Below are 26,949 nucleotides of genomic sequence, written 5' to 3' on the forward strand. Positions count from 1 at the left end.
CATTTGTAAAGGCTCGGTTGGGCGTTACCCTATTGGCAGGTAATTCTGCCATCAACTGCTCGGCATTTCTCTGCTTATACCTAAAGCATACGTGACAAGATCTAACAATCTTTTTTATCATTTTTAAACCGTTCATAGGCCAGTACCTAGTACGGAAATTTCCTAACACTGTTTGAGCACCCGCGTGGTGCAAACGAATGTGTTCTCTTTTTAACAATAGATAAACAATTTTATAATTACTGGGTAACAAAATAGGGTGTTTTTGATCGTAATTTAAATGAGTATTACCTAAACGGCCTCCCACTCTTATAAGTTTTAAGTGTGGGTCCACAAAAGGACACAATTTCTGTATAGATTTATTTTTTACAAAATTATTTTTTGTTAACTCCTGAAATTCTAAATTTAAATTTACTTTTTTGAATATTTTTTACAATTAAAATCTCTGCTCGGTCTAATTCCTCGACAGTAATTTTACCCGTCTGGGTTTGCAATTTATTGCGTGAATTTTTTAAATTATTCACAAACCTATTTACAAAGGCTATAGTATACAAGAGTTTAGTAAACGTTGACGTTTTATTAAATAATTCGGAAAATATATCTTTTGTTTCGACATGTCTTACCACTAAGGCTACCTTTTGCTTCTTAAGCTCCGTGTCAGTGTTATAATCAACATTCAATTTAAATTGTGTATAATCAATATTTTTATTTAACAAGAATTCAGGTCCGTTCCACCATAATTTATTATCAATTAATTGAGCAATTTTAATTTTACGCTTAGGAATATCCGCGACGTTCAATTTAGTGGGTATGTGATGCAATATGATATTTTTTGATATGTTTTGGAATTTTTTTTACCCTGTTTGCCACAAAAACATTCCAATTTGTCTCTGGAGACTTTACCCAATATATTGCTATCTCTGAATCGCACCATAAGTGTATCTGTTTTACTTCCAAAACGGAAGACAAGGTTTCATATACCTTTTGGGAGAGTTCTGCACTCAGTAACAGAGCAGATAACTCTAATCGTGGTATCGTGGTGACCTTTAACGGAGCAACCCTAGTTTTAGCAGTTAGCAACCGGCTAGTTACAGTATCGTCTTGATACACTGCCCGCACATAAATACAACAACAGAAACAAGTGGCGCTTGCGTCACTAAATGAATGTATTTCTATGGATTTTATTACTTTATTTATTTCAAACAGACACCTAGGAATTTTTAAATTTTCTATAAGAGGCAATTCTTTTAATAATTGCTCCCATTCATGCAATATTTCAGGATCTTTCAAACTTTCATCCCAACCTAATTTAAGGCTCCATAATTTTTGTATTATTAATTTCCCCTGTACTATCACCGGAGCTAATAACCCAAATATATCGTACCATTTAGCTACAGTAGCTAAAATGCCTCTCTTGGTGAGGTTTTTTTCTGAATTTTTCAGAGAAAATGTGTACATAAATTCATCACGTGGAGCGCACCATTTGGTACCTAAAACTTTATTCACTTGTTCTATATTTTCCTCCGTATGTAAGTGATATTCTTTTATCGGAGTTGTACAAATTTCATTTATGAACTCTTGATCATTCGATCCCCATTTATGAAGGTTAAAACCGGCTTTATTTAATATTTCGTTAAGACCGGTATATATATTTTTTAAATCCTCTTTATGTTGACACCCTGTAAGTATATCGTCAACCCAAGTCTGGTTAAGCAGGCTAATCGAGGCTCCTTTATGTTTATCTTTGTTAATCTCCGCGATTTGATTTAAAACCCTAGTGGACAACCAGGGTGAACAGGTCAGACCGAAAGGAAGCCTATTCTTTTGATAGTGTTCAAAATTATCTGTGGGGTTTTCTCTCCACAAAAAATTTAATAAATACAGTTGATTAGGATCGACACGGACTTGTCTAAACATTTTCTCTATATCCGCCATTAAAATATAACTAAATGTACGGAACCTTAATAGTATTTCATACAAATTGGGTTGTACTTGCATTCCTTTGTATAGGACATCATTCAAGGACAAACCAGTATTCGTTTTTGCTGAACAGTCAAAAACGACGCGCACTTTCGTAGAAGAGCTTTCTGTTTTTATTACCGCAAAATGTGGCATATAGTATTTTTGTACATTATGTACATTTTTATACTCCTGCGAATTTTCTACCTTTTCAACATGTCCGCTGTCTATATACTCCTGTATAACTTGTTTATATTCCAGGAACGCTTCTGGAGCAGTTCTAAATTTATTTTCCAATGCACGAAACCTCTTTTCTGCCTGGTATCTTGAACTTCCTAAATCTTTTATTTGATCATTTTCTGGTAGAGTAACTTGATAGGCACCATCCTGTAGTAATATTGTATTTTTCTGAAAGTGCTCCTCCAGTACTTCATCCTGCGTCCGGTCCATCATCACTTCAGGGATGCTCTCCAATTCCCAGAACTTCTTTACATATTTTTCTAATGAAGATTCCGTATTCGAATGGAGTGAAAATGTAGAGTGAACATTATTTACACAAGCTACAAAAGAATTCGCATCCGTCAGTGCATATCGAGGAACCGAACCACACAAGATATGTCCGAATTTGGAATTTTGTAATATCGGTAAATTTTTACCAAGTCTTACAATGCCTTCTAGCAATATATCATAAGCATAATCGGCTCCGAGCAAGATATCGACCCTCCCCGGTATATTAAATTCTATATCTGCCAGGCTACAGTTTTCCGGCAATCGCAACTTATCTTTATTTATACGTAACTGTGGCAAATCGCCAGTGATTTTTGGCAAAATATGACATTTAATATTAAATTTATTTTTATTATTCAAAGTTGTCAAACGTAATTTTAACATTTTATTTGACACCGAAGCCTTTTCCGCGATGCCCCTTATCTGCAGCTTAGCATCTATAGGTTTCAAATTCAATTGTTCAGCAAATTGCTCTGTGCAGAAAGAAGTCTGGCTGCCTTGATCGAGCAGGATTCTGGCGACCTTTTTCTGACCCTTTACATTATATACGTGTGCTTGGATAGTACCAAGCAACACAACTGTTGATTGATTACCAGAAGCATTATTAGAACTAACAGTTGTATTTGCGGACGTACTTGCCTCATTGTCATTGACATCCGTTTTACTGTTTGTTTTATTTTTATAGCCATTATTGGCACTATTTTTATTTTTATTATTAGTAAAATTGTTTTTTGAATCTTTTTTCACGTTTATATTTGAAGAACTCTCCGTTTTAGTTCTGAAATGCATTTGACTATGATGGTCTTTTACGCAATATTTACATTTTATATCGCTTCTACAACTATCTGTATGTCCTTTTAGACATTTAATACAAAGCTTATGCTCTTTAACATATTGATATTTTTGATCGTTAAGAAGATTATTAAATTTATAGCAATTGGTAATTTTATGGTTATTTAATTTACAATAAGTACATTCCTCGGCTTTGCTATCGTTGGAAATATGGAAACTAGCTCTCCTCTTTATTTCTAAAGACGGTCCTGTCTTTTTGAAATGGTTCAAATTTTCTAAATGTTCACAGTGTACTTTTACACTGTCTAAAAACTCTTCAAAAGTCTGTATTTCTTCGGCATGCGACCCAAATTCGAGTGACCTTTTTGTACCATAATCCAATCGTTGCTCAACCATATTGATCATAAGAATATCCAATATTTGTTGGGGTGTTAAATTTAAATTTTTTAGTTTGTTCCAACTATTATAAGTGTTGGTATACATTTCCCGTAGGTCATTCGTTAAATTGTTTGAATGCTGTATAGGTTTATTATTTAAAAGGGTTTTAATTATATTTTTTATTAATTGCGCTTTATTTGCATATCGTGAATCTAACACCTCCCATGCTAGCCTTAGGTTTTCACCACTTACGGGTATGTTTTCTAGTAGTTTAAAAGCCTCGCCTTTTACAGACGTTTTTAAATATAGCAGCTTTTGTACTTCCGGTATTGATTCGTTCTCCATGATGAGTGACTTGAATAATTCTTTAAATGGACCATATTCTTCATTTCCATGTGAAAACACAGGTATGTTTATTTTAGGAAGAGTGACATTCACTTTCGCTTCCATCGCCATTGGCTGCAGCGTCGGTTCAGCTTCACTTGGTTGGCTGTTCAACCTCCGCATTGTCCCTTTTATTAATTTTATAGCTTCATAATAAATTTGGTCCACCATTTCATTGTCTTTATCATCTGTGAACCTTTCATCTTCTAGCAACATGAAATATGCTTCATTATATTTTTCATAATACGTCCTCAATTTTCCTAAAATCTCTTCGTAAATATCTAGATCAACCTCTACGATAGAATTTTTTACTTGATTTAGGATTTGACTAATTTTTCCTTTATAAGCTGCACGGGTGGCTTTGTGGTTAGACATTTTATTTTAATATATTAATTTAAATAGGATATTACCAAATGGTTTTTATTTTTTAAATAAAATGTTTTATATTTGTTTCAAATTATTTTTTAAATTTTGAATATTCTTTCTTTCTAAAGTTTATTTCTAAAGAATTATTGCAAAAACTTTATCTTTCCTACAAAAGAACTTTATTTTGAATTTATCTTTTTAAAACTTTATTTATTTTTGAAAATTGATTTCAACGTTTTAGGTATATAGAACGTTTTATAAAACTCATGTATAATATGTATTATTTAAATACTGAAAAACTTTTAATTTTGGTTTTTTAAGGACTTGACATCCCTTGGTCTGTTGTAAGCAAACAAAGGGTTTGATGCAGATCAAATCTGCTTTAGAAATTATTAAGTACCTTACATAACCTAATGTTTCTTTTAGACAAAAGAATTCTATAGTTTTTATTAACTAATAGAAACATAAATAAATTTGTTGTACTCTTTTTAGTACTAATATTTTTTTACTGTTTTTCTATTTGGAAAATGATTTCTGTTGCCATATTAGCTCTTTTACCATTTTTCTAGACTGTCTGCTGTTGGTTTATTCGGTCGTATACTTTTTACTTTCTTTGCTTTTCGTTTTATTAATTTTTATATTAACATTAATGTGCCCAGATTAAAGGAACAACAGATCCGTGGCTCTTTGTGCCCTAAAATTGAGGATCCGCGGTCGAAGAACCATAAAAATGTGGGAGAACAGTGATACCAAGCCAACCCCGGTGATTAGTAAAATTCTAAACCCAGAAAAAGACTTCACTGTCCCACAGTTCCTTGCGATTTTTACTTCTTCGCTTGAAGACCCTTCGATTTAGTGGACCACCCAGAGTTTCAGTAATTACGACCAACTGATAATGTTAACGAATCACTAGGTACCCTGAGAAACCCTGTATTATTGAATATAAATTTTTATATTCTAATAGGACAACCTGTAAATCCAACAACAAACTATGTCTAGAAATAAAATGCAATAAATTATGAAAGTCGGTTTAATATAAAATAATATAACAAATTCTTGTGTAGATGAGGTAAAATGACATAATGTATTTCAATCATTAAATACCTACATAAAGAAATAAACATTTATATACCCTAAGGATTGGTACCAACCTATTTATACGATAGGACTGGACAATTCTATCCTATCCTTAAACCCTAAAGGTTTTAGTTAGGTTAATTATAGTTGAATTTTAATGTTAATACTAACTTATTTACTGAATACTATTTTTAAATGCAATATTAGAACTTAGTAAAATCCAATCTGTATAAACGATTTATTGCAAAAATGATTGAATAAAACTACTAAAAAGCTGCGGATTGGTGAGAAATTTGTTCAGTCATATTGTATATTTTTTATTTTCTCTAAGGCCTTAGCGCGTTACCGAAACCTAGGTTTTTTAAAGAAAAAGAAAGCACAATAGTCTACTTATTGATGTTCTTCGGACTCTTATTAGGTGTCGAATTATTCATTGGCCTAGATTTCAGCTGCATTTTATATTGGGTAAAATTTACCTTGCTTTTCCAAAAGTTGTTGTAAAACCATCTACCATTTCACCTTCAGCACTTTAACTTTTTACACAGAACGTGCATACTAAGTTCGTTACACTAGCACTAATATTAACGATTATTAGAGGTAATTTTTAACTGCCGGAATTGCGGCATAAACCATTTCATCAACATGACAACATTTCACTTTCCCAGTCTTCTCTCGAATGTCTTTTTGTTTTTCATTTCTTGCTATTAAGTAACCTTGGACGAACCCATCCATATTTTTTGTATACGCTGCTAAACTAGTTCTGATATTTGGGCGAGACATGTCCATCTCGCTTTAATTCGTATCATATGCAATAGATAACTATTCTTACACTTTAGAAAAAGACCCCTTGATATGACCACAGAAATAATTCCTTTATTAACATTTGAACAGCGGCGTGCTTTATTTTCTTTTTATTAATATTATATTTTATTTAAAAATTTTATCGTTACAGAACCGTAACAATACCTATGTATTTATAATAAATACATGTGTATTTCTTACCATATTCATTTTAATGTACTGCAGTCCATGGCCTCAAAATTGTCGCACATTTGCTTAGAAATTTCGACCCAGCACTGCTGCTTTTTATTTCTATTGCAGTAATCTGGCGATGCTGTATCCCATAGACAGGGATTTGATTGTACCAAACAAATAAATTTGTCATTATCAAATACAGCACGCTCCATTATTTAACTATATTCAGAAAACACCTTCTTTCTTTCGTTGCTCATTCACAATTATTCGACAGAAAATCGCGCGTCTATGGAATGTGGTGCAAAAATATTCGTGTCTGAAAGCGTTCATTTAACGTAATGTTTCTTATGTATCTGGCATACGCATTCAGTCGTCGGCGACAGGAAGGTCCGAGATACTGAATTCGGTATCTCGCATACTGTATCCCTCGCGCGTCCCGTCTGAAAAAGCTTCATTTGAGTCTATGTAATATCTGCGTCTCGGATACGCGTATCTCGGATACAGTATCCTCGTCTGAAAGGGGGCTAGAAGTTTGGTTTTCGTCTTATGTTGGAGGAAAAGGACAACCATAATAATTCCCATTAAATAAACTTAGTTCTATCATTAATTTACTAATTTACTATTTACTCCGTAAGTCTTACTATATTAATATTTTTTTGTACGATTATTAATAAGCAATACACATTTTTTTAACGGTTCCGTCACCAAAAAAGTTAAAAAACCGCTGGATTTGATTAATAAAAACAGACATTAAGAACCAATAAAAACTTGAACAATTATTCAAACAATTAAAAGTAAAGAATACTGATGTGTGTTCTACATTTATGTTTACATTACAACGATTCGCAAACATTGCGAGAGATATTTGTATTACAATCAGATAAAGAAGCAGAGACTTCAGTAACAAAAGGAAATATTTTTTTAAAACTACAATTATTTATTCCAATGACTTTTTATACAAAGCGAGGAATACTTGACCTACTCGTTTAATTTTCTGATGTTCTAGACGTAGCTAAATTTTGTTACGTAAAAATCAATTGTTTTAGGAAAAAGACATATTTATAATTTGTGTATTTGTTATAAATTAGAAACGAACTTCATTGTATATGTTTGTTGTGATTTACAATCTTCTCAACAAATATATAAAATAATTTAAAGTAAATACGGTCTAGAAAAAGGTGCTTGGCTGAGGTACCATCTATGTTAACTATAACTCTCTTAAGTCTTCTGAACATTGTCTTTTAAGTCATAGTCTCTAAAATTGAGGGTCGAAAAGCAGGTGAATGATCTATATACTGATTTCAGTAAAGCATTTGATCCTGTTTATCATCAAATTATTTTTGAAAAATTGCTTTTTGTGGAATTTTATGTTCCGTTCAGTCTCCCCTACCCTAAAACCCACCCGATGTACTACACATTGTATTAGGAACTTTTGAGTTTGACGATCAGCCACTCTAACACAAGCTGCGGCGTTTTGGTTTGCGTTTAATTATATTTATATCCTCCTCCTCTATCTTTTTTTTATTCTATTTAATTTCTTTTTCTATTTAATTTATTCATCAAAATGAGCTTAAACTTAAATAAAATTAGTATGGTTGAATAGGTATTTTCAATACCTTTCTAACGAGGTATCACTTGCCATAAGGTGCTATTTAAAATTATCTGTCACAGTGACGCTATAACGTCATCTGTCACTATTACGTCACTTGTTACGACTAGTTAAGAAGCCTACGTCTGTTTATTACCTCCCTCCAAATTTCACTATTATAAGTAAAACCGTTCAAAAGATACGGGGGGGGGGAACGGACTTTTGACACTATATAGCACTATAGCACTATATATATATATATATATATATATATATATATATATATATATATATATATATATATATATATATATATATATATATATATATATATATTAGTTTTGAGTTTCTTGAACCGTATTATATTTTATTATAAATTTAGTATTTCTTGGGTTTAGGTTCAATAAAATATATATTACATGTGGAACTAGATTTTAATTTCCATTGCAATCAACGTTTCGGCAGGAAACCCTTAACTTTGTCAATATTCTAAAATGTACATGTATAAGACCAACAGTTATTGTATACATCTATATATTTACATTGTACATGTACATTTTAGAATCTTGACAAAGGCAAGGGTTTCCTGCCGAAACGTTGATTGCAATGGAAATTAAAATCTAGTTCCACATGTAATATATATTTTATTGAACCTAAACCCAAGAAATACTAAATTTATATTATATATATATATATATATATATATATATATATATATATATATATATATATATATATACAAATATTGCTCCTTTATTTGCTAGTTAGAAAAATATCCAAAAGAGCTTAAACACATTTTAGATTTTCATACTTTCTTTAAATTTGTGGCTTAAAGAAAGTAGAACAAGTATAAAAAAATTAAGTTATGTTAATTTGTTACTAATACTTGTGTGGGAGTGACTAACCTACCAACTGGTAAAAGTTTTATTTCACAGCCCACTCTAATTACGATTTTTTTCAGTGGCTCTATACCTTTATAATACTCGACCTATTATATTATGGTCGTAATACAATACCATCAACTTTATTTTGTAGGGACCTCTACGGAAAATTCACCTTATTTAATCAATAAAATAATTAAATTATTAATATATAATTAATTAAAGAATTACACTATTAAAAGAACCGAATTAAAGGATCGGATGATTAATGTATAAATACCTATTAAATATTAAAATTATAATAAAAGTTATTGGTTGCTATGCCCTGATTATAGAAAATGGTTCGTTAAAAACAAAAGAGTAAATAGATATGACTTAGAAGAAAATAATTTTCTGCGCTATTTTTTAATATAACTTAAAACTTTATCTACAATAACATTAATAGATAATGATTCTTAGCAACATAAATATCAGAACCGGATGCCAAAATATTAGTCAGATTGTACATTACAGCGAAGATGCACGCAGCGATTAGCTCTAATTAATGTAAGTCAAAATAGACAAAAATAGCTAATGTTTACAAAAATATAGACAAATTTACATAGAAACAACCAACTCTTAATCTAAAATCAATAACCAACAATGTTATTCTAAACCAAGATTTAAAGTTAAGGGTGAATGATATCGGGCAGCATCATTTGATAAAGTCCCACATGGGAAACTAACCGATATCCTAAAAACATCAGGACTGGATGGATATAAGACTGATCTCAAACTCATATCTCCAACAAACAGAAACAGTACGATTAGAAAATGAACTATCCGCGATCTTCAGTCAAAAAAGAAGTTAGACAGGGTTGCATATTGTCACCGGCATTATTTAACGTATACTCTGAAAACATTTTTAGAGAGGCCTTCGACGAATCAGAAGATGGGATTGCTGTAAATGGTCAACTTACAAACAATATTAGATATGTAGACGATACAGTGTTGCTGGCAGATAGTGCGCAAGGGTTACAAAGGATGATGGATAACCTAGTAGAAGCATGTAACAAATACGACCTAAAACTAAATTGCAAGACAAAAATAATGATCATTAGTAAGAACACCAACATAAACGCCCAAATTACAATAGGCGATACACCTTTAGAAAGAGTGGAAAAAATATGCTATTTGGGCTGCAATATTAAGGATACTTGGAACACAGCTACGAAATAACAACTCGTATTGAAAAAGCCAGAAGCTCTTTCAACAGCCTTAGGAAGATTCTCTGCAACTTATCTTTAAGTATCAATATACGCATAAGAATTCTTAGATGTTACGTCTTTAGTGTCCTCCTCTATGGAGTAGAAAGCTGGAACCTTACAGAAGATGCCATAAAACGATTAGAGGCATTTTAAATGTGGTGCTACCGATGTATGTTGAGGGTCTCATATATACACCACACAAGTAACATAACTATTCTCCAGAGGCTAAGAAAAGACAAAGAAATTATTAACAGCATAAAAAACAGAAAATTGGCTTACTTCGGCCACATCATGCGTAATGATAAATACCGACTTCTACAGTTGATTCTACAAGGCAAGATTGAGGGTAAGGAAGGCCCTGGACGTAGACGTATATCCTGGCTAGCCAATCTCAGGAAGTGGACTGGTCTAACGTCAACTGATCTATTTCGAGCAGCTGTGAATAAAATAGGATGAGTCAATGTGGTAGCCAACATCTCTAGAAAATAGGCATATTTAGAAGAAGAAGATATCGGGCTCATCAGGGGAACAAACTGAGACTCTGATCATTTTATAGGTTAAGTAGTTTCCTATATTCCAAGTTTTTTTATTAACTTTTTATTTATTGCAATCTGTTTATAACAATTAACAGGACAATAGCTTCATAACAATAAACATTATGTTTGAAAGACATAGAAAAAGTAACACAGTGGTAAGCTACCTATAATAAAAAAATTCATTTGACTTAGTTGTTTGCTTTTGATTTGATTGAGAGTAGATTTAAAGTATTTTCAGAATTTGTCATAATTTTTCTAATGTTGAAAATGTTGTAATGTTTGTCGTAAGTATAAATAAATATTTAGTTATTATTATATGAATATTATAATATCTATATTTTGACATCATAAATGTATGTGTGTATATATGTATATATATTATATATCATTTTTATTATTTCGTTAAAATTTTGTTTTCTCCTTATCTCGTCTTTTTTTTCCAATTTTTTAGAAGCTCTAAAGAAAAAAATCGGTGACGCCCTTTTGGCAATACGATTGTCATTTGTTTCTTTGTTTTGTTCATTTTATATTTTTAGTTTAGCTTTATTAGCTATTATATTTTATTCTTTTCTTTGCTTTCTCCCCTATTTTACTTTAGTTTCTGAGCAACGCTCCCTCGGCATTTTGTGTGCCCCAAACATCTTCAGCGTTTGTGTTGCTACAGTCTTCATTACAAAGATCCCAGCTAGCAGCGTTTTTTCTTATTTCTTCTCCCAGCTTTAGGAGTCTTAGTTTGTTGTTGGGATTTCAGTTTTTCTTTGTCAGTTTCCATAGCGAGTAGTCTTTATTTTTACTTACAGAACGTTTTTCAAAAAATGTTTAAAACTAGCATATTTGTATTCGTTTAATGCTTCTTTGAATTATCGTGTAACGCAGTTTCTTCTTCTTATTGCGCCGTCTTCTTTCGAAGGTTGGCGATCCAAATGGCAATTGGAAAATGCTGCATAAAAGATTTCTGTGAATGAGCGGTCAAACCATCTCCTCAGGAATTTCAGCCACGGGTTCTGGCGTCTTCCAACTGATCTTTTGCCCTGCATTTTACCTCCAATATGATTTGGAGTAATTCATATCTTTCACCTCTCATCACATGACTCAAGTATTTTCTTGTTCTCTCTTTGATTATGCTGAGTAATTCTTTTTTACTCATGCGCCGAACTACCTCACCATTGGTAACTTTTTGTATCCATGGAATTCTCAGCATCCTTCTGTATATATATATATATATATATATATATATATATATATATATATATATATATATATTTCAAAGATATCTATTATTTTTTAAGTTTCAGCGTCCATTATCCAACTTTCACAGCCATATAGCAAAACAGAGAAGACGTAACATCTGATCATTCAAATTCTTAGATCTAGACTAAGGTCTGATCTTGTAAAAAATGTTTTCATGTTCATGAGTGTTTTCTCGCTTGTTTTATTCTTGATAGGATTTATTTTTTTGGGTTACACTATCTATCTATCTAATTAGCCTTCTTCGGTCCATCTATGGACATAGGCCTCCCCAATCCTTTTCCATTCTTCTCTGTCTGTCGCTATAGTCATCAACCCAGAGCCCACGTACTTCTTGATATTATCTACCCATCTCATTTGGGGCCTTTCTCTGCTTCGTTTATATTCCCACGGTCTCCAACTTATAAGAATTTTCTTCCATCGGTCTTCTTTTTGTCTTATATTGTGTCCGGCAAATGTCTATTTCAATTTTGCAACTTCTTGTCTAACATCCCTCACTTTTGTTTTCTCTCTTATCCATTCGTTTCTCTTTTTATCCATTAGTCTTATTGATTAGCTTAGCTGTTGATATTTGCTCCCAAATATTTTATGGAAGTTCATCATCTCTGGCTCTACAACCTTGTGTGGGTCTTGGCCTGTTCAAGAATTAGTCTCCATTCCCCCCTATCTTTCGGCCTGGCTTTCCAATTTCTGACCCCTAGATTCCTCAAGTCATCTTCGACTTGAGTTTTAAATCTAGATGTTGGCCTGCGTCTGTTCCTGGTTCCTACTGGTTTTTGATATAATATCTGCCTTTGGGGGTCTCCAGTGTCCATTCTTTCAAGGTGTCCTAGCAACCTTAGTCTATTAATTTTAATAGACCGGACGATGTTGCATTCTTCATAACATTGATACAACTCAAAATTGTAGCGCCTGCGCCATATCCCGCTTTCTTGTACTCTTCCTTACATGTGCCTAAGTATTCTTCTTTCAAAGCGGCCTAACAGTTCTTCGTCGCTTTTTACCATAGTCCATATCTCTGACGCGTATGTCAGGACAGGTTTAATAAGAGTTTCATATATTAGTATCTTGGTTTTTCTGCTAATTATGTGTGATGTTAAGAGCTGCTTTAGTCCAAAGTAAGCTCTGTTCGCCAGGTATATTCTTCTCTTAATTTCTGGAAGTTACCTGTTCTATTATTTGTCCCTTAGTATACAAGTGTACGTTTGTTGGTATCTTTGAAAATACTAGAATTTTAGTTTTGGAAACATTTCAATGTAAACCGAACATTTCGCTATGACGAACTACAGCATTTATTATACTTTGTAGTTCTTGTGCATTGCTTGTTATTAGGACGGTATCATCAGTTAACATTAACTACATCAAAGAAGATTCGACCAATTTGCCAACGTAGGTACACTAATTAAACGCAGCAAAATTATATGAAAATATTATGGACTATTCATAAAAGTGAATGACTGGTCGATAACAATAAAAACCAAATTAAGCAGTCTACTTTGGTAGAATTAGAAAAGAGAAGAACTAGTTACAACAAACAGAAGCTTTATCAAAAATGACTAAGTAGAATGTAGTACAAATAGAATAAAGCGAGCATTGCTAACAACAGGTAAATAAAAAAAGAAACAAACGATGTATGGGACAGCCAATGTATGTAAATAAACGCATTAGCGACTAATAAACACTGTGTAAAAAATTACGATGATGTACCTATGAACATTCAGGAAATGGAAAGACTTGACATAAAAATATTAGGACTAAGTGAGACCAGATGGCCCAATTCAGGTGACATATTAGTAGGCCAAACAAAGATATTCTACTCTGGTAATGACAATCAAATCACTGGAACGGAGTAGCGATATTAGTTGACAAAACTACCCAGAAATTTGTAACTGGCTTCTTACCCATCTCGGATAGAGTTATGATGGTAACTCTAAAAACAGCTCAATCTAGAGTCAATTTAATTCAAGTATACGCTCCCACTGCAGAAAAGTCGGATGAAGAGCTCGAACAGTTTTAGAATGAATTACAACAAGCTTTAGAAGTAACCAAGTCTAGAGACGTTACAATAGTCATGGGAGATCTAAATGCAAAAATCGGTAGAGGAAGTCAAGGTGATTTTATTGGAAACTTTGGACTGGGCACCCGTAACGAGAGAGGAGACAGATTGGCACAATTCTGCCAAGAGACCGATTTTATTGTCGCGAATACTTATTACGATCTGCCGCCCAGGAGACTCTATACATGGAAATCTCCAGCAGACAACCAACAATGTCATCAGAAACCAAATTGACTACCTTCTCATCTGCAAACGATACCGAAATTCCATAAAATCAGTAAAATCATACCCCGGAGCTGATGTGAGATCAGATCACAACCCAGTTGTAGGAAGGTTTAGAATTAATCTAAAAAAGCTTGTGGCTAAAACTAAAGTAAAGAGGATACAAGTATCCCGTTTGAAAGATCCATCAACAAAAGAGCAAGTCACACTAAAAATTAATGAAGAGCTCACCAAAATAGAAATTATTCCTACTGAAGATGCGAACAGGAAATGGCATATATTAAAAGATGCTCTTATACGCACATGTGAGACAACACTAACACCTAAGCTGATCAAGAACAAAAATGAATGGATGACCGATGAGATCCTGGATCTCATGGAAGCAAGAAGATCCTATAAAACCAAAGACAAAAACATGTATAATATTATACACACAGTAATAAAGAGAAAGATTAGAGATGCAAAGGAAAGATGGTATAGTGACAGATGCGAAGAGATTGAACAGTTGGTAGAGAAACATGATAACTTAAACCTTCATAAAAAAATTAGGGAAATAACAGGCACTAATATTAAGAAAAAATCAAACAAACTGCTGGATAAAAACGGCAAAATAATTATAGACGTCAGTGAAGGCTTAAAAGATGGCAAGAATATATTCAAGAGCTATTTAAAGATGAACGGACTGAGATAGTACTAGAGCAGGAAAAGTTCGACAACGGCCCAGACATAACAGAAGATGAGGTATTAGAGGCGATAAAGCGAACAAAGAACAACAAGGCAACAGGTCCTGACTAAATACCTGTAGACATAATACGGTTAATAGAAGAACAGCAAATTGGAATATTTGTCGACTTATTCAACACAATATACAGTACAGGAATCATTCCCAGAGATTGGCTTATGTCAACATTCATAACACTACCAAAAAAACCAAATGCAAAAGAATGCCAAGACCACCGGATAATAAGTTTAATGAGTCATACGCTCAAAATATTTTTAAAAATTATTTACCGGATAATACACAACAAACTTGAGCAGGACATAAGTGACACACAATTTGGATTTAGAAATGCACTGGGAACGAGGGAAGCCTTGTTCGCTGTGAATGTACTTGTGCAAAGGTGCATGGATGTTAATCAGCCAGTATATATGTGTTTCTTGGATTACAACAAAGCCTTCGATAAGGTCAGACATAACCGTCTTATCGAATTACTTGAAAAGAAAAACTTAGATATGAGAGACATCAGGATCATTAGCGCTATCTATTATAATCAGATTGCTGTGGTAAAAGAGAACAACGTCTGTTCAAATGAAATACAGATTGAGAGGGGCGTCAGGCAGGGCAGGGTCCTGTCTCCTACTTTGTTTAATTTGTATTCAGAGGAAATAATCCAGGAAGCACTAGAAGAACTAACTCTGGGAATAAAAGTAAATGGCCGACCAATCAATAATATACGGTTTGCCGACGACACTATTTTATTAGCGGAATGTCTTGAGGATTTACAACAAATGGTTGACAGAGTGGTAGAAGTCAGTGAAGAAAACGGACTGTCCCTAAACACAAAAAAGACACAATTTATGGTAATTACAAAAACCCAACAGCGCCAAGAAAACATAACGTTACATGGAGAACAAATTAAAAAAGTTGAAAAATATAAATATCTGGGTACAATAATTAACGAAAATAATGAGTACACAGAAGAGATTAAGGCAAGAATAGGACAGGCAAGAAATTCTTTCAACAAACTGAAAAAAGTACTCTGCAGCAGAGACATTTCAATTTCTTTAAAGATAAGACTTCTGAGATGCTACGTGTTCTCCGTATTATTTGATGGGTTAGAGGCTTGGACTTTAAAGAAAGATGTTTCGGACAGATTGGAAGCTTTCGAGTTATGGGCCTACAGGAGGATATTAAGAATAAGTTGGGTGGATAGAGTCACGAATGTCGAGGTGTTGAGAAGAATGGGAAAAGATAAAGAGGTTTTAAATACAATTAAAGTCAGAAAATTGCAATATCTGGGACATGTCATGAGGGGGCGAGCGTTATAACTTGTTGCAATTAATAATGCAAGGAAGAATACAGGGTAGAAGGAGTCGCGGAAGAAGACGCATCTCCTGGTTAAATAATTTAAGAACTTGGTTTAACTGCACTTCTGCTGACCTCTTTAGAGCAGCGGCGTCGAAAGTGCGAATTGCCATGATGGTTGCCAACCTTCTTAGAGGAGATGGCACGTGAAGAAGAAGACCTATGAACTTTATAAAATCACCAATGTGGATCGAGACTTCTATCAAAAATTACTGAACAAGAACGAGAAGAATATCTGGGAAATGATATATACACTTCGTTAAATGCGGTGAATAGTTTCAATAATAAATAAAAACAAAAAAACAACTTGCTCTACAGAAGGTGTTCCAGCAGATATAAATAAAAATAGAACATATAAACGTTTTTAGATATTAACATTTTTGAGGCATTCATTGCAACTTCAAAAGTAACATTTTAACTATTTTTATATTCAACATACATAGGTAGTCTAGAAATAGCTAAAGCAGTGATAGGATTTACGCTCATATCAGAAAGACTTGTTTTATTGAAGATTAACTCAACTTCCTCTAATATAAGCATCATTCAGGTCCACGCACTGATACCCGAATCTACACAAGATGAAATAGAAAATGTCTATCAAACTCTAGAATACTCTCTTAAACTGACAAAAAACACAAACTAACTTTGGACGATTTTAATGCCAAAATAGGACAAGATACAGTCGAGAATGTTGTGTGTGATATCATCTTGGCACAGGAAACGAAAAAGGAGAAAGGCTGATCCAATTCTGCCAAGAGACGGATATGGTTGTAACGAATACATTTTTAAAACTACATCCAAGTTATACATGGACAGCACCTAGTGATACCCCAGGTACAATGATAAGATACCAAATTGATTTTATCAACGTAAACAAAAGATCTCGAAATTCTATCACCTCAGCAAAAACATATACATGCGCAGATGTCTTTTCGTATCATAGTCTAAATTGTTTGGAAATATCAACATCACGACATATTAACGACTTAAAATAATTCATAAGAAAATGACTCCCAAAATACATATAAAACTACTGAAAGAAAACAACTTTTAGGAAAAGGTAAAAATAGAGCTTAATAAGAATTTTGCGAAAGTAGTTAAAAACACTACTAGCAGCCTAGAATAACAATGAAACGAAATGAAGACATCTATCACCATACCTTCGCATTAATATCTTAAATAAAAAAAAAGAAAAGAAGCAAGAATGCGCGACACATAAAATATTGCAGATGATGGAAAACATGGCTGAAAATGTACGGGAATTGAAACACTACAACGCAAACATGACGATTTCCATTTGCACAAAGAGATTAAGAACACCAGACCAAAACGCAATACAGGCATAGTTGAGACATAGAAGTCCAGATTTTGACTACAATTGAAGATAAATTAAGAACATGCAAAGAATGCATGCAAGTATTATTCTTCGAAGGTACAGAAAGAAGACCGACTGAAATAGACAATGTCTTCGGCCCAGAAGTAACAAACTAAGAAGTAACTATGGCCATTAAGTAAATTAAGAATTAGAGGCACTCCAACTCACAACTCTTACGAAGGTGTTCAACAACATATATGAGACTGGTCACTTACCAAAAAACTAACTACTATCAATATTCATTTCACTTCCCAAAAAGCCAACGCTAGGAAATGTGAAGAACATAGATTAATTAATTTGATGAGCCATGTACTTAAAGTACTCTTTACTATCATTCACTCGCGCATATATACGAAATTAGAAAACACCTAAGTGAAGTTTAATTTGGATTCAGAGCAGGACTGTGAACGAGGGAAGCACTTTTAAGTTTGCTAATTCTAATACAGAGAGCTAGGGATGTCAACTATGCATATTTGATTAATTTCGAGAAGGCATTTGAAGCCAATTATTATGGCATTGGCAACTAAATAACAAATGGATGCAATAATTGCATATTGGATACAATTATTGTAAACGCATTATATTATCTTATCGAGTAACTAAAGGCATTTTCCGATTATCTTAGGAATCACTCAAAATTGGAGGACATACTTCACTTGATCCGCTAGTTCATGGCTTTCATTTGACATACATATGGTAAAAAATAGTGAGCAAAATAAACAATAAATAAACTTTAGGTTAAAGAATACATATCTATAGGCATCACATTATCTAGCTATGGAAAGCTCGAAACTGAAGTGGAAGATCAAGTGAATAGAGCAAACAGAGCCGCAGGTTGCCTAAATGAAACAATACGGATAAATAAAAATATCGGGAAAGAAATGAAAGGCAGAATTTGCAAAAGAGTCATCAGACCAATAATGACTTACGCGGCAGATACCCGACCTGACACAGAGAGGAAAAAAAGAATGTTAGAAACAGCAGAGATGAAAACACTTGGAAAAATTTATGGTAAGACACTGTGAGACAGAGCTAAAAGTGCAGATATACGACGTAGATGCAAGGTGGAAAACATGAAGAACTGAATAAGAAATAGAAGAGTAAAATGGAACGATCATATAAGCTAAATGACAACAAATAGAGTAGTAAAGACGGCAAGAGACGGCTCCCCAATAGAAAGATCAGTAGGAAAACTACGAAAACGATGGAACGACAACTTACTGAAGGTACATTGAAAAACAGACAGAGTCATGTCTACATAAAAAGAAAGAAAGAAGAAGAAGAATTAAGCGCCAGAACCATCAATATTTAGTATCAATGGATTATTTGTCGCACAAATTCTCTTCTCAAAAAACATTTCCCAATCAATTTTACACACCTACAAGGGTGTGATCTACATCGATCGAAGTTTGCCCAAATTTAATGGTTTAAAATATAGATGATTTAAATAATTACTTTACCTAAAAATTGTACTTCCTAGCTTGTCAATTTTACCTTCTAAACTGATAACTATGATTCCAAAAATATTAAAAATATGATTTATTTAAAAAAACACTTTTAAAAATTTTCCTTTAGGCTTTGTATTCGCTGACGAATTACTACAAATGTATTAAACTATGCGTGTCAAAAACAACCGATTTTAAAAATATGTATATAAAAATTCGCAATTATTTAGTAGCATACGAAAATATTCTACTTACGCTCAAACGAAGATCTACAATCATCATCTTTCTTCTCCATCCCCGTTTTGTCCTTTTTCTGCTGTTTATTGAAAAATACGTACCCACCCCTTACTACTATATAAAGGATCAAACCCATCACAAAATATTGCCAGTACAATTCGAAAAACATTTTGATATCTCGGACGAGGTCGGTGACTGTGAGATCACTTGACGATTTTGCAGTATATAACATTGATATCGCTATATTCGACCTATATTCTTCGACTAATAACCTAGATTCATATATTTTTAAATCGTATGTAAAAAAAAGTTTCAAGAGTGTCTATGTAACATTTACTGTAATGTGTGGTAAAAGGGAGGGAAAGGAGCGTCCCTTATTTTAATAATGACTGCTTTTATGGTATATGCGTGTTGTGACCATAAATAAATCGATGTTTGTACAAAAAGAAAATGAATTTAATGTCAACTGGAGTGGTAAAATAGTTCGATATATGTACCTACAGAGTGAACACTATATTTAACATATTAAAAATTGATTTGTTTTTCTGTATTCTTGATATAAGTTTCAAGTTCAAATATTATATATTATCATTATAGTTATTTGTTTAGATTATCACAACGAATATTTATTATTCCTTTTATTAATATAGTCATTACTCTATTTTATATGGGGTTGCCCTTATAAATATTGTAACGTGTTTTAAAATAAAATGAGCAGTTCTAATTTATTTGAGACTATTTATTTTTAAGCTTACAGTACGATAATATCTTATCAACTAACTCCCCTCTTAGATCTGAGCGCCCTGATCAGCATCTCTATATGTAGGCTTAGGATGGCGGAATCTACAGGAGTCTCCAGCTCTGCATGAACCTCCCAATAAGAAATAACAGTCTACTGATTTTGAAGGACACGATCTGTTCGGGTTAATGCAATATACAGTAATTCTGTAATACAAGCATGCTTCTCACAATCTTCTAATCCAAACCCTTCAGTACATATCCTATTTTTGGTATAGCCATATGTTTGATGTAATAATTGCACACGATTTTCTTCAAATTAGTTAGAGCACGCCATTATGTCCTCGTAGCTCGTCTTGTCTCTATAAGACTTCCTAGTCACCATATACAGCAAATATCGAGGATTATCTTCTAATCATAGTGGTCATCCAACTTTAGAATACTGATTTTTGAAACACTCAAAAGATCCTACTGAACTTCTGTCTTCTTCTTCTCATTGCGCCGTCTCCTTTCGAAGGTTGGAGATCCAAATGGCAATTGTAGTTTTGGAAACTGCTGCGCGAAAGATCTCTGCGGATGAGCGGTCGAACCATCTCCTCAGGTCTTTCAGCCACGAGTACTGATCTTTTGCCTTGTACTTTTCCTTCCAGTATAACTTGAAGTAATTCATATCTTTCGCCTCTCAGCACATGACCTAAGTATTGCATCTTCATATCTTTGATTATTCTTAGTAATTCTTTTTGTTTACACATGCGACGAAGTACCTCAACATTAGTAACTCTTTGTGCCCATGGAATCCTCATCATTCGTCTGTATATATACATCTCAAAGGCATCTATTCTTTTTTCTATTTCAGAGTCCATTGTCCAACTTTCACAGCCATACAGTAAGACTAAGCTGTAGACTAAGGTCTGATCTTGTAAAAAATGTTTTAATGCTCATGAATGTTTTCCTTGCTTGTTCGATTCTTGATAGGATTTCTTTTTTTGGATTACACTGACTATTGATATTTGTTCCCAAATATTTTATGGAATTTACCTGTTCTATTATTTGATCCTTGGCATACACCTGTACGTTTATTGGTGTCTTTGAAAATACTATAGTTTTAGTTTTGGAAACGTTTAGATGTAAACCGAACATTTCGCTGTGGTGAACTACCGCATTTATTATATTTTGTAGTTCTTGTGCGTTGCTTGCTATTAAGACGGTATCATCAGCATATCTGATGTTGTCTATGCTGATTCCGTTAATCTTAATTCCGCCTTGGACCTCGTCTAATGCTTCTCTGAATATAGACTCCGAATACAAATTAAAGAGTAGCAGTGATAAGACGCAACCCTGTCTCACTCCTCGTCGGATTTGTATGTCTTCGGATGTTGTGTGCTCTATTTCAAGTGTTGCCATGAACTTCTGTGGTCACGCCGAATTTGATATAATGTCATTAAAACTTGGTCGTCGGTCATTGTTTTGTGTAAAACTTAGAGGTCGCTAGTTAAATGATTTAGAATAACAACGAAGAAAAATGCAATATCTTGATTGTGAATAAATTAGCAATTAATTTAAATATTACGAAAAATAGCTGGCGTAAGTCATTGCTGTTATCTATACAAAGAAAAAACACTTACCTTTTAAATATAGTATATTTATTGTAGCAAGCAGTAGAATAATAGCATCGACGTGACCGATAAACTGGAGATGGATTCCGTACGCTGTCTCGACTTAAAGTATCTTGAGATAGGCAGAAAACCCTCTTACGACCATTCTTAGGTGGTCTGTAGGTTCCCGGGACAAATGCACCCCCATAAATCATCGCTATTGTAAGGCGCTTTTAAAAGACAATAATTTTAACTAAATGGTCACAGAAATATGATATTGTGTAACAGTTTCTGAGATTTGCGAGGTCAAATAACAAAGACAAGTCAATTTCTTTGAACTTAAAACATTACATGTGTTAGCCAGTTTGACAATGAGATTTTACTGAATAAAAGAAACAATAATATACTGTAATCTTTTAAAGTAAATAAGTAGTTAGAATATACCATTAAATAAGATCATATTATAATACAGTAATAAAAATATTGAATGTAAAATATGTAAATAAATACTAAATACTTTTCCAATTAGTTCTCTTTGATCTCAGGTTGACGGATTCGTTCTTGTTTCCTTTCATTTGAGCCAGCATATGATGCAACATGATTTATATGAAGAATTTTTGGTTTATCTTTTGGCAACTTCTTAATTTGGTATATTACGTCATTTATTATCTTTTTAATTTCATACGGACGTTCCCATTATCTTTGCAGTTTAGGAGACAAGCTTCGACGATGGTGTGGATTATAATGCCACACAAGATCACCTACTTCAAAGCTTTCATTATTGCATCGAGAATCACATTGATCTTCCATTATTTCACTGGCTACCTCAATGTCTTTTCGGCCAAGTTCATGAATGTTGTTCCTTCTTAACTTCAGGCGGTCCACATATTCTTTGCTTGCAACTTATTCTCGAAGTGCAAATGAACTTCCCGACCCAACATCAGGCAAGTTGGGGTCTGGCCTGCAGTTTCATTCACGGCAGAGCGGTAGGCCATAAGGAATAAATGAATGTGCTGGTCCCAATCTCTTTCATGTTCGGACACAACTTTGGACAGGTGTTTACCCATCGTTCCGTCCATTGTCTTGACTATTTCATCTGATTGAGGATGCAGTGGTGTCGTTCTGGTCTTATTGACACCAATTAATTTACAAACGATTGGCTGAAGAATTCTTTAAAAAATACCTCTGCAACGGTAGCAGCTTCTTGATTTGATATCGCGTAGGCCTCAGTCAGGATTTATTCATTTCCATCATTCGTTTCTGGAAATTGACCTGCAATGTCGATTGCTACTCTTTCCATAAGACTACCACCAAAGTACTGTTTCATGGGCGCCCTCTTTTTACCAGCTGGACTATTACTGGTTGCACACAGTTCACATTTCCATAGTCTCAGGTAATTTCATTGGCTTCAGGACGACTTGACTTCTGGACTATATGCACTGATCTCAACACATCCAATCCAATACTCTTTTTATGCATGGATTATCTGCTTGGGCGTATTGTAGCTGTTGAGGCTGCTATTGATCAATAATGACGGTGGTTCGTGTCACAGGGCAAATTCATTCCTCTAATTTAATACAGTGATTACAATTTGCACTGTATGGCTATCTCGAAAGGTCATCAGCACCTAAGTGAATTCTTCCAGCCCTGTGTTCATTTTGTTCTACTTTTCCGACTCTTTCCGAAGCTTAACTAGTTGTTTCATGTCATCTAAAACTTTCGGTCTTGCTAGTAGTAAATCTTTCTGTAATGAACTGTATTTCAACCCACTGACAAAGTTATTTACAGCAATTTCTTTCAAAATGTTGTCTGGTGCCTTCTGATAAGCCAATCGCACTATACGAGCAACATCTGCTTCGAACTCTTGCAAATTTTCACTTGCTCGTTGAATTCTACTTCTTAGTTGTGCTTTGAAGACTTGTTGTATATGGGCATCTCCGTATATTTTGTCTAGTGGAGTGAATAAGGTCTGGTAACATTTTTCTTGACCCTTAGTAGTCTATCTTAGGATATCCACAGCATCACCTCGTAAAGCAGCAGTCAAGGAAACAGCCTTTTCATGTTCGGTACAATAATTGGTTGTCCCAATAGCTTCAAATTATCTAAGGTATATGGACCAAGGAGACTTCCCATCAAATGGTGGCAATTTGAATCTCATATGACGTATTGCTTCGTCTCTCGTTGATCCTTCTTCCACTACAGGATCTAAAACTACTGCATTGATTGTTGGTAGCGCTTTAGTGTTGGTTATCATGCTCTCTATTGTTTTATTTTCTCTTCTAACTACATTTTTCTGAATCATCAAATATTATAGAAGCTTTTTCAAATTTATCATTGTTCTCTCTACATACTTCTTTAATTATTTAAGAAGTCTCGTAGAATCTTCTAGAAACATTTTTAAATTTCTCGTAGTTTTGTCTAGCTGCTTGTTGAATAAATTGAGAAGTTTCATGAAATCTTTTATCATTCTTTCTCGAAGTTTCTTAAGTAATTTCAGAACGTTCTCGAATTTATCATCATTCATTCTAGAAGTTTCTTAAAACATTTGAGAAACATTTTAGAATTTATTATCATTTATTCTAGAAGTTTGTTCAATTTTCGTTAAGACTGCTTCTTCTGCTGGTTGAAAATAGAATGTATCTGGGTCATCTCTATTCTTGTTGACATCTCTCAGTCGTTACTGAAGGATCTTCTTGGACCCGCTGTAGTCTTCATCTCATTCTTCTATTTGTTCACGTAACCGTTTTACCGATAGTTCTACAAGCCGCATCTTTATTCAGTCACACACGTACTTTTTTAATGTTTATTAGTTTATTACTTTTTTAAAAAGTTACTTAAAAGAAAGTATAACATGTTTTTTCTTACGAAGATCACTACCGAACTACGCAGATGTTTCCGACGAACAATACTTTTCAAAAGTTCAAAAGTCTTTTCAAAAGTCACTGTTTAATTTTTTTCCACCTCTATTCTCGCTTGTAGGAACGCCTCGCTCTTCGGTTGCTACATCTCGAACATTCTGGTGTATGAGTAATTATTATGAGAGATGCAACCGTTATATGGGGTACGTCGAAATTAGCTTTTTCGTCACAAGATTATAACTTAACATATTTTGTAACACTAGGCCCATACCGGTTTAAAGAGGTTCTGAATCTGTTTTCTCGTAGCATGTTTAACCTTACTAACACAAAGCTTACATATTTTCGTTAATATTTTTGTTTTTATTGTACTTACGAGGTTGTCCTCGTAGCACATTGTTTTTTGTTCTATACGCTTAAAAAACAACAACCCCGAATCTGTTTAGTGTTTTTAAAAAATAGAGATTTGTTTGTAATATATTTATTTCTTAAACCTCTAATGCATCAATTTTTGTTCGAGCTGAAAAATTCAGTAAAGTTAGATTTTGCACCTGGCTTGTACTGCCAGGTGTACATCTAAAAGGAAAAAACAGACATCCGCCTTGAGGCGGACTTGTGCAGTAACCATGCATGAAGGTAACAGCATTTCATTTATTTTAGTTATCAAATTAAGCAAATAAAAACATATTGAAATTATTGTTTATTCTGAAAATCGTAAAAACATGTTTTTGTGGTTAAATTACATAAAGATAAATTCCATTTTATACAATATGCTTGGGTTTCGGATGTGAATTTTGGAAATTTGCACTGTTTTTTACCAGTAGGATCCCGAAATACACACCATTGGCCTATTTGATCTTAACGGATATCCTCCGTCGGAAGATATGCTCTCTTTGGTGCTCTTGCAGTGGTTTTAGGTGAACAACTGGAAGGTCGGCCAACAGGTCGTTTAACTGGAGCCATGTCACACAAGCAGAGCGATTCAGCTACTTGTGTTCTAAACACTGGAAACTCAGTTTTTTCTTTTTTGGTATGAATCCTGTGATACAGTAGGTAAGCGTTGATCACCGCCACATCTATGAGGTGATAAAAAATACGATTATTCCATTTTCTGGTCGTCATATGAATGCAATACCGAACCAATAGTCCATACATCGAATCAACACCTCTCATATGCCGAATATATTCTTTGATGATCTGTAGGCAATCCATTTCATCGTGAACTCTTTTTTTTTCTGTCCCATCGTCTATTTTTTTGGGAATGTACGCTCTAATTTTTTGGGACTGCATCATTTTTGGATGCAAATGGTTTTACACCAACATAAGTCACAAAAGTCGCACATATTTTGTATCGTTTCACAATACAGATGTAATATCTATACCATATGCGTTACCAACAAATTCTTCTGAACAGCCACGGATAACTTTCTTCTGTTGCAAATCTGCGTCGGTCGATAATTTGCAATTGGGTACTCTGTTTCTTCTCACTGTTCCCAAGCTGTATGTTCCTCTACTTCGGAGATAGGTAAGCACTCCCAAAAACGTATACAAATTGTCAAAGTTTAAAATGTGATTTACGAAATTTGGAATGTGCTTTGATACGCGAACCACAACATTCGAGGCAGCCCCAAGATCTGGAGTGTCGTCCAAGATTATGTTGTTTCCTGCACCAGTGTAAATTTCGAATGAATACGAAAATCCAGAAGTGTCACAAAGGCAAAAAAAGTTGAAGCCCCACTTATGTGGCTTGTTGGGCATATATTGTTGAATCAATTATTTCTGGCGTTCGAGGACGTTTCTGTCGCCGAAAAGGTTGTTAGGCTCCTTGCACTGGAATTTCCCCAGATACACTTGGTGCTTGCGACACCTCTGATACCCCTAGTTGATCTGTATTGGATTGCTCTGGAATTCTCTGGGCAACTGTTGAAGCTGCACTATCCGATTCAATTTCATCAGCGCTTAAATCAGCAGCATCCTCAGGAACAGGATCAGCTAAATTATTGTTACAATCAGACTCCCAACATCTGTTGCTTCAGCGTCAGCAGCAGGTATATGATCCAACATCTCCCAGATTTCTGCATCAGTCATTTCAGACAGTCTGAAACCTGAAACCCCGTTGTGCCATATCTGAAAAAAAAATGTACTGTACCACATCTCACAACGCTTTGGCAATAAACCATCGAATAAATTTTTACTACGCCAGAATGCGTAGTAAAGTCTATGCCTACAGGCATAGGCTTTACAGGCGGACTCATATAACTAACCCAGAGATATGTAAGAGAGCAACCGCCTCGGCTGCTCTGTGACAGATATGAAACTACGGACATCGCTATCATATAAAACAAGCCATCCACTATACAGTTTTAAGTAAGTATGCAACCAGAATTTTACCCGTTCATTTAATA

The 26,949-nt window shown here is 34.0% G+C and overlaps 2 protein-coding genes across 2 annotated transcripts in view; both read right to left on the reverse strand.

Annotated features, from left to right (window-relative positions):
- Iyd (Iodotyrosine deiodinase) overlaps window positions 1-19,715 on the reverse strand; it is a 46,291-nt gene extending 26,576 nt beyond the window's left edge. The window contains exon 1 of the mRNA XM_072543861.1: window positions 19,375-19,715. Within this exon, the coding sequence (XP_072399962.1) occupies window positions 19,375-19,588 (214 nt within the window). The 5' untranslated portion in view covers window positions 19,589-19,715. The remainder of the gene's footprint in view (window positions 1-19,374) is intronic.
- Window positions 19,716-25,402: 5,687 nt separating this feature from the next.
- LOC140451256 (uncharacterized) lies at window positions 25,403-25,837 on the reverse strand. The gene has a single exon (XM_072544994.1). It carries the CDS (start codon window positions 25,835-25,837, stop codon window positions 25,403-25,405), a length of 435 nt encoding a protein of 144 aa, XP_072401095.1.
- Window positions 25,838-26,949: the final 1,112 nt, after the last annotated feature.

Source organism: Diabrotica undecimpunctata, chromosome 9 (genome assembly GCF_040954645.1).
Source record: "Diabrotica undecimpunctata isolate CICGRU chromosome 9, icDiaUnde3, whole genome shotgun sequence".
Taxonomy (NCBI): Eukaryota; Metazoa; Arthropoda; class Insecta; order Coleoptera; family Chrysomelidae; genus Diabrotica; species Diabrotica undecimpunctata.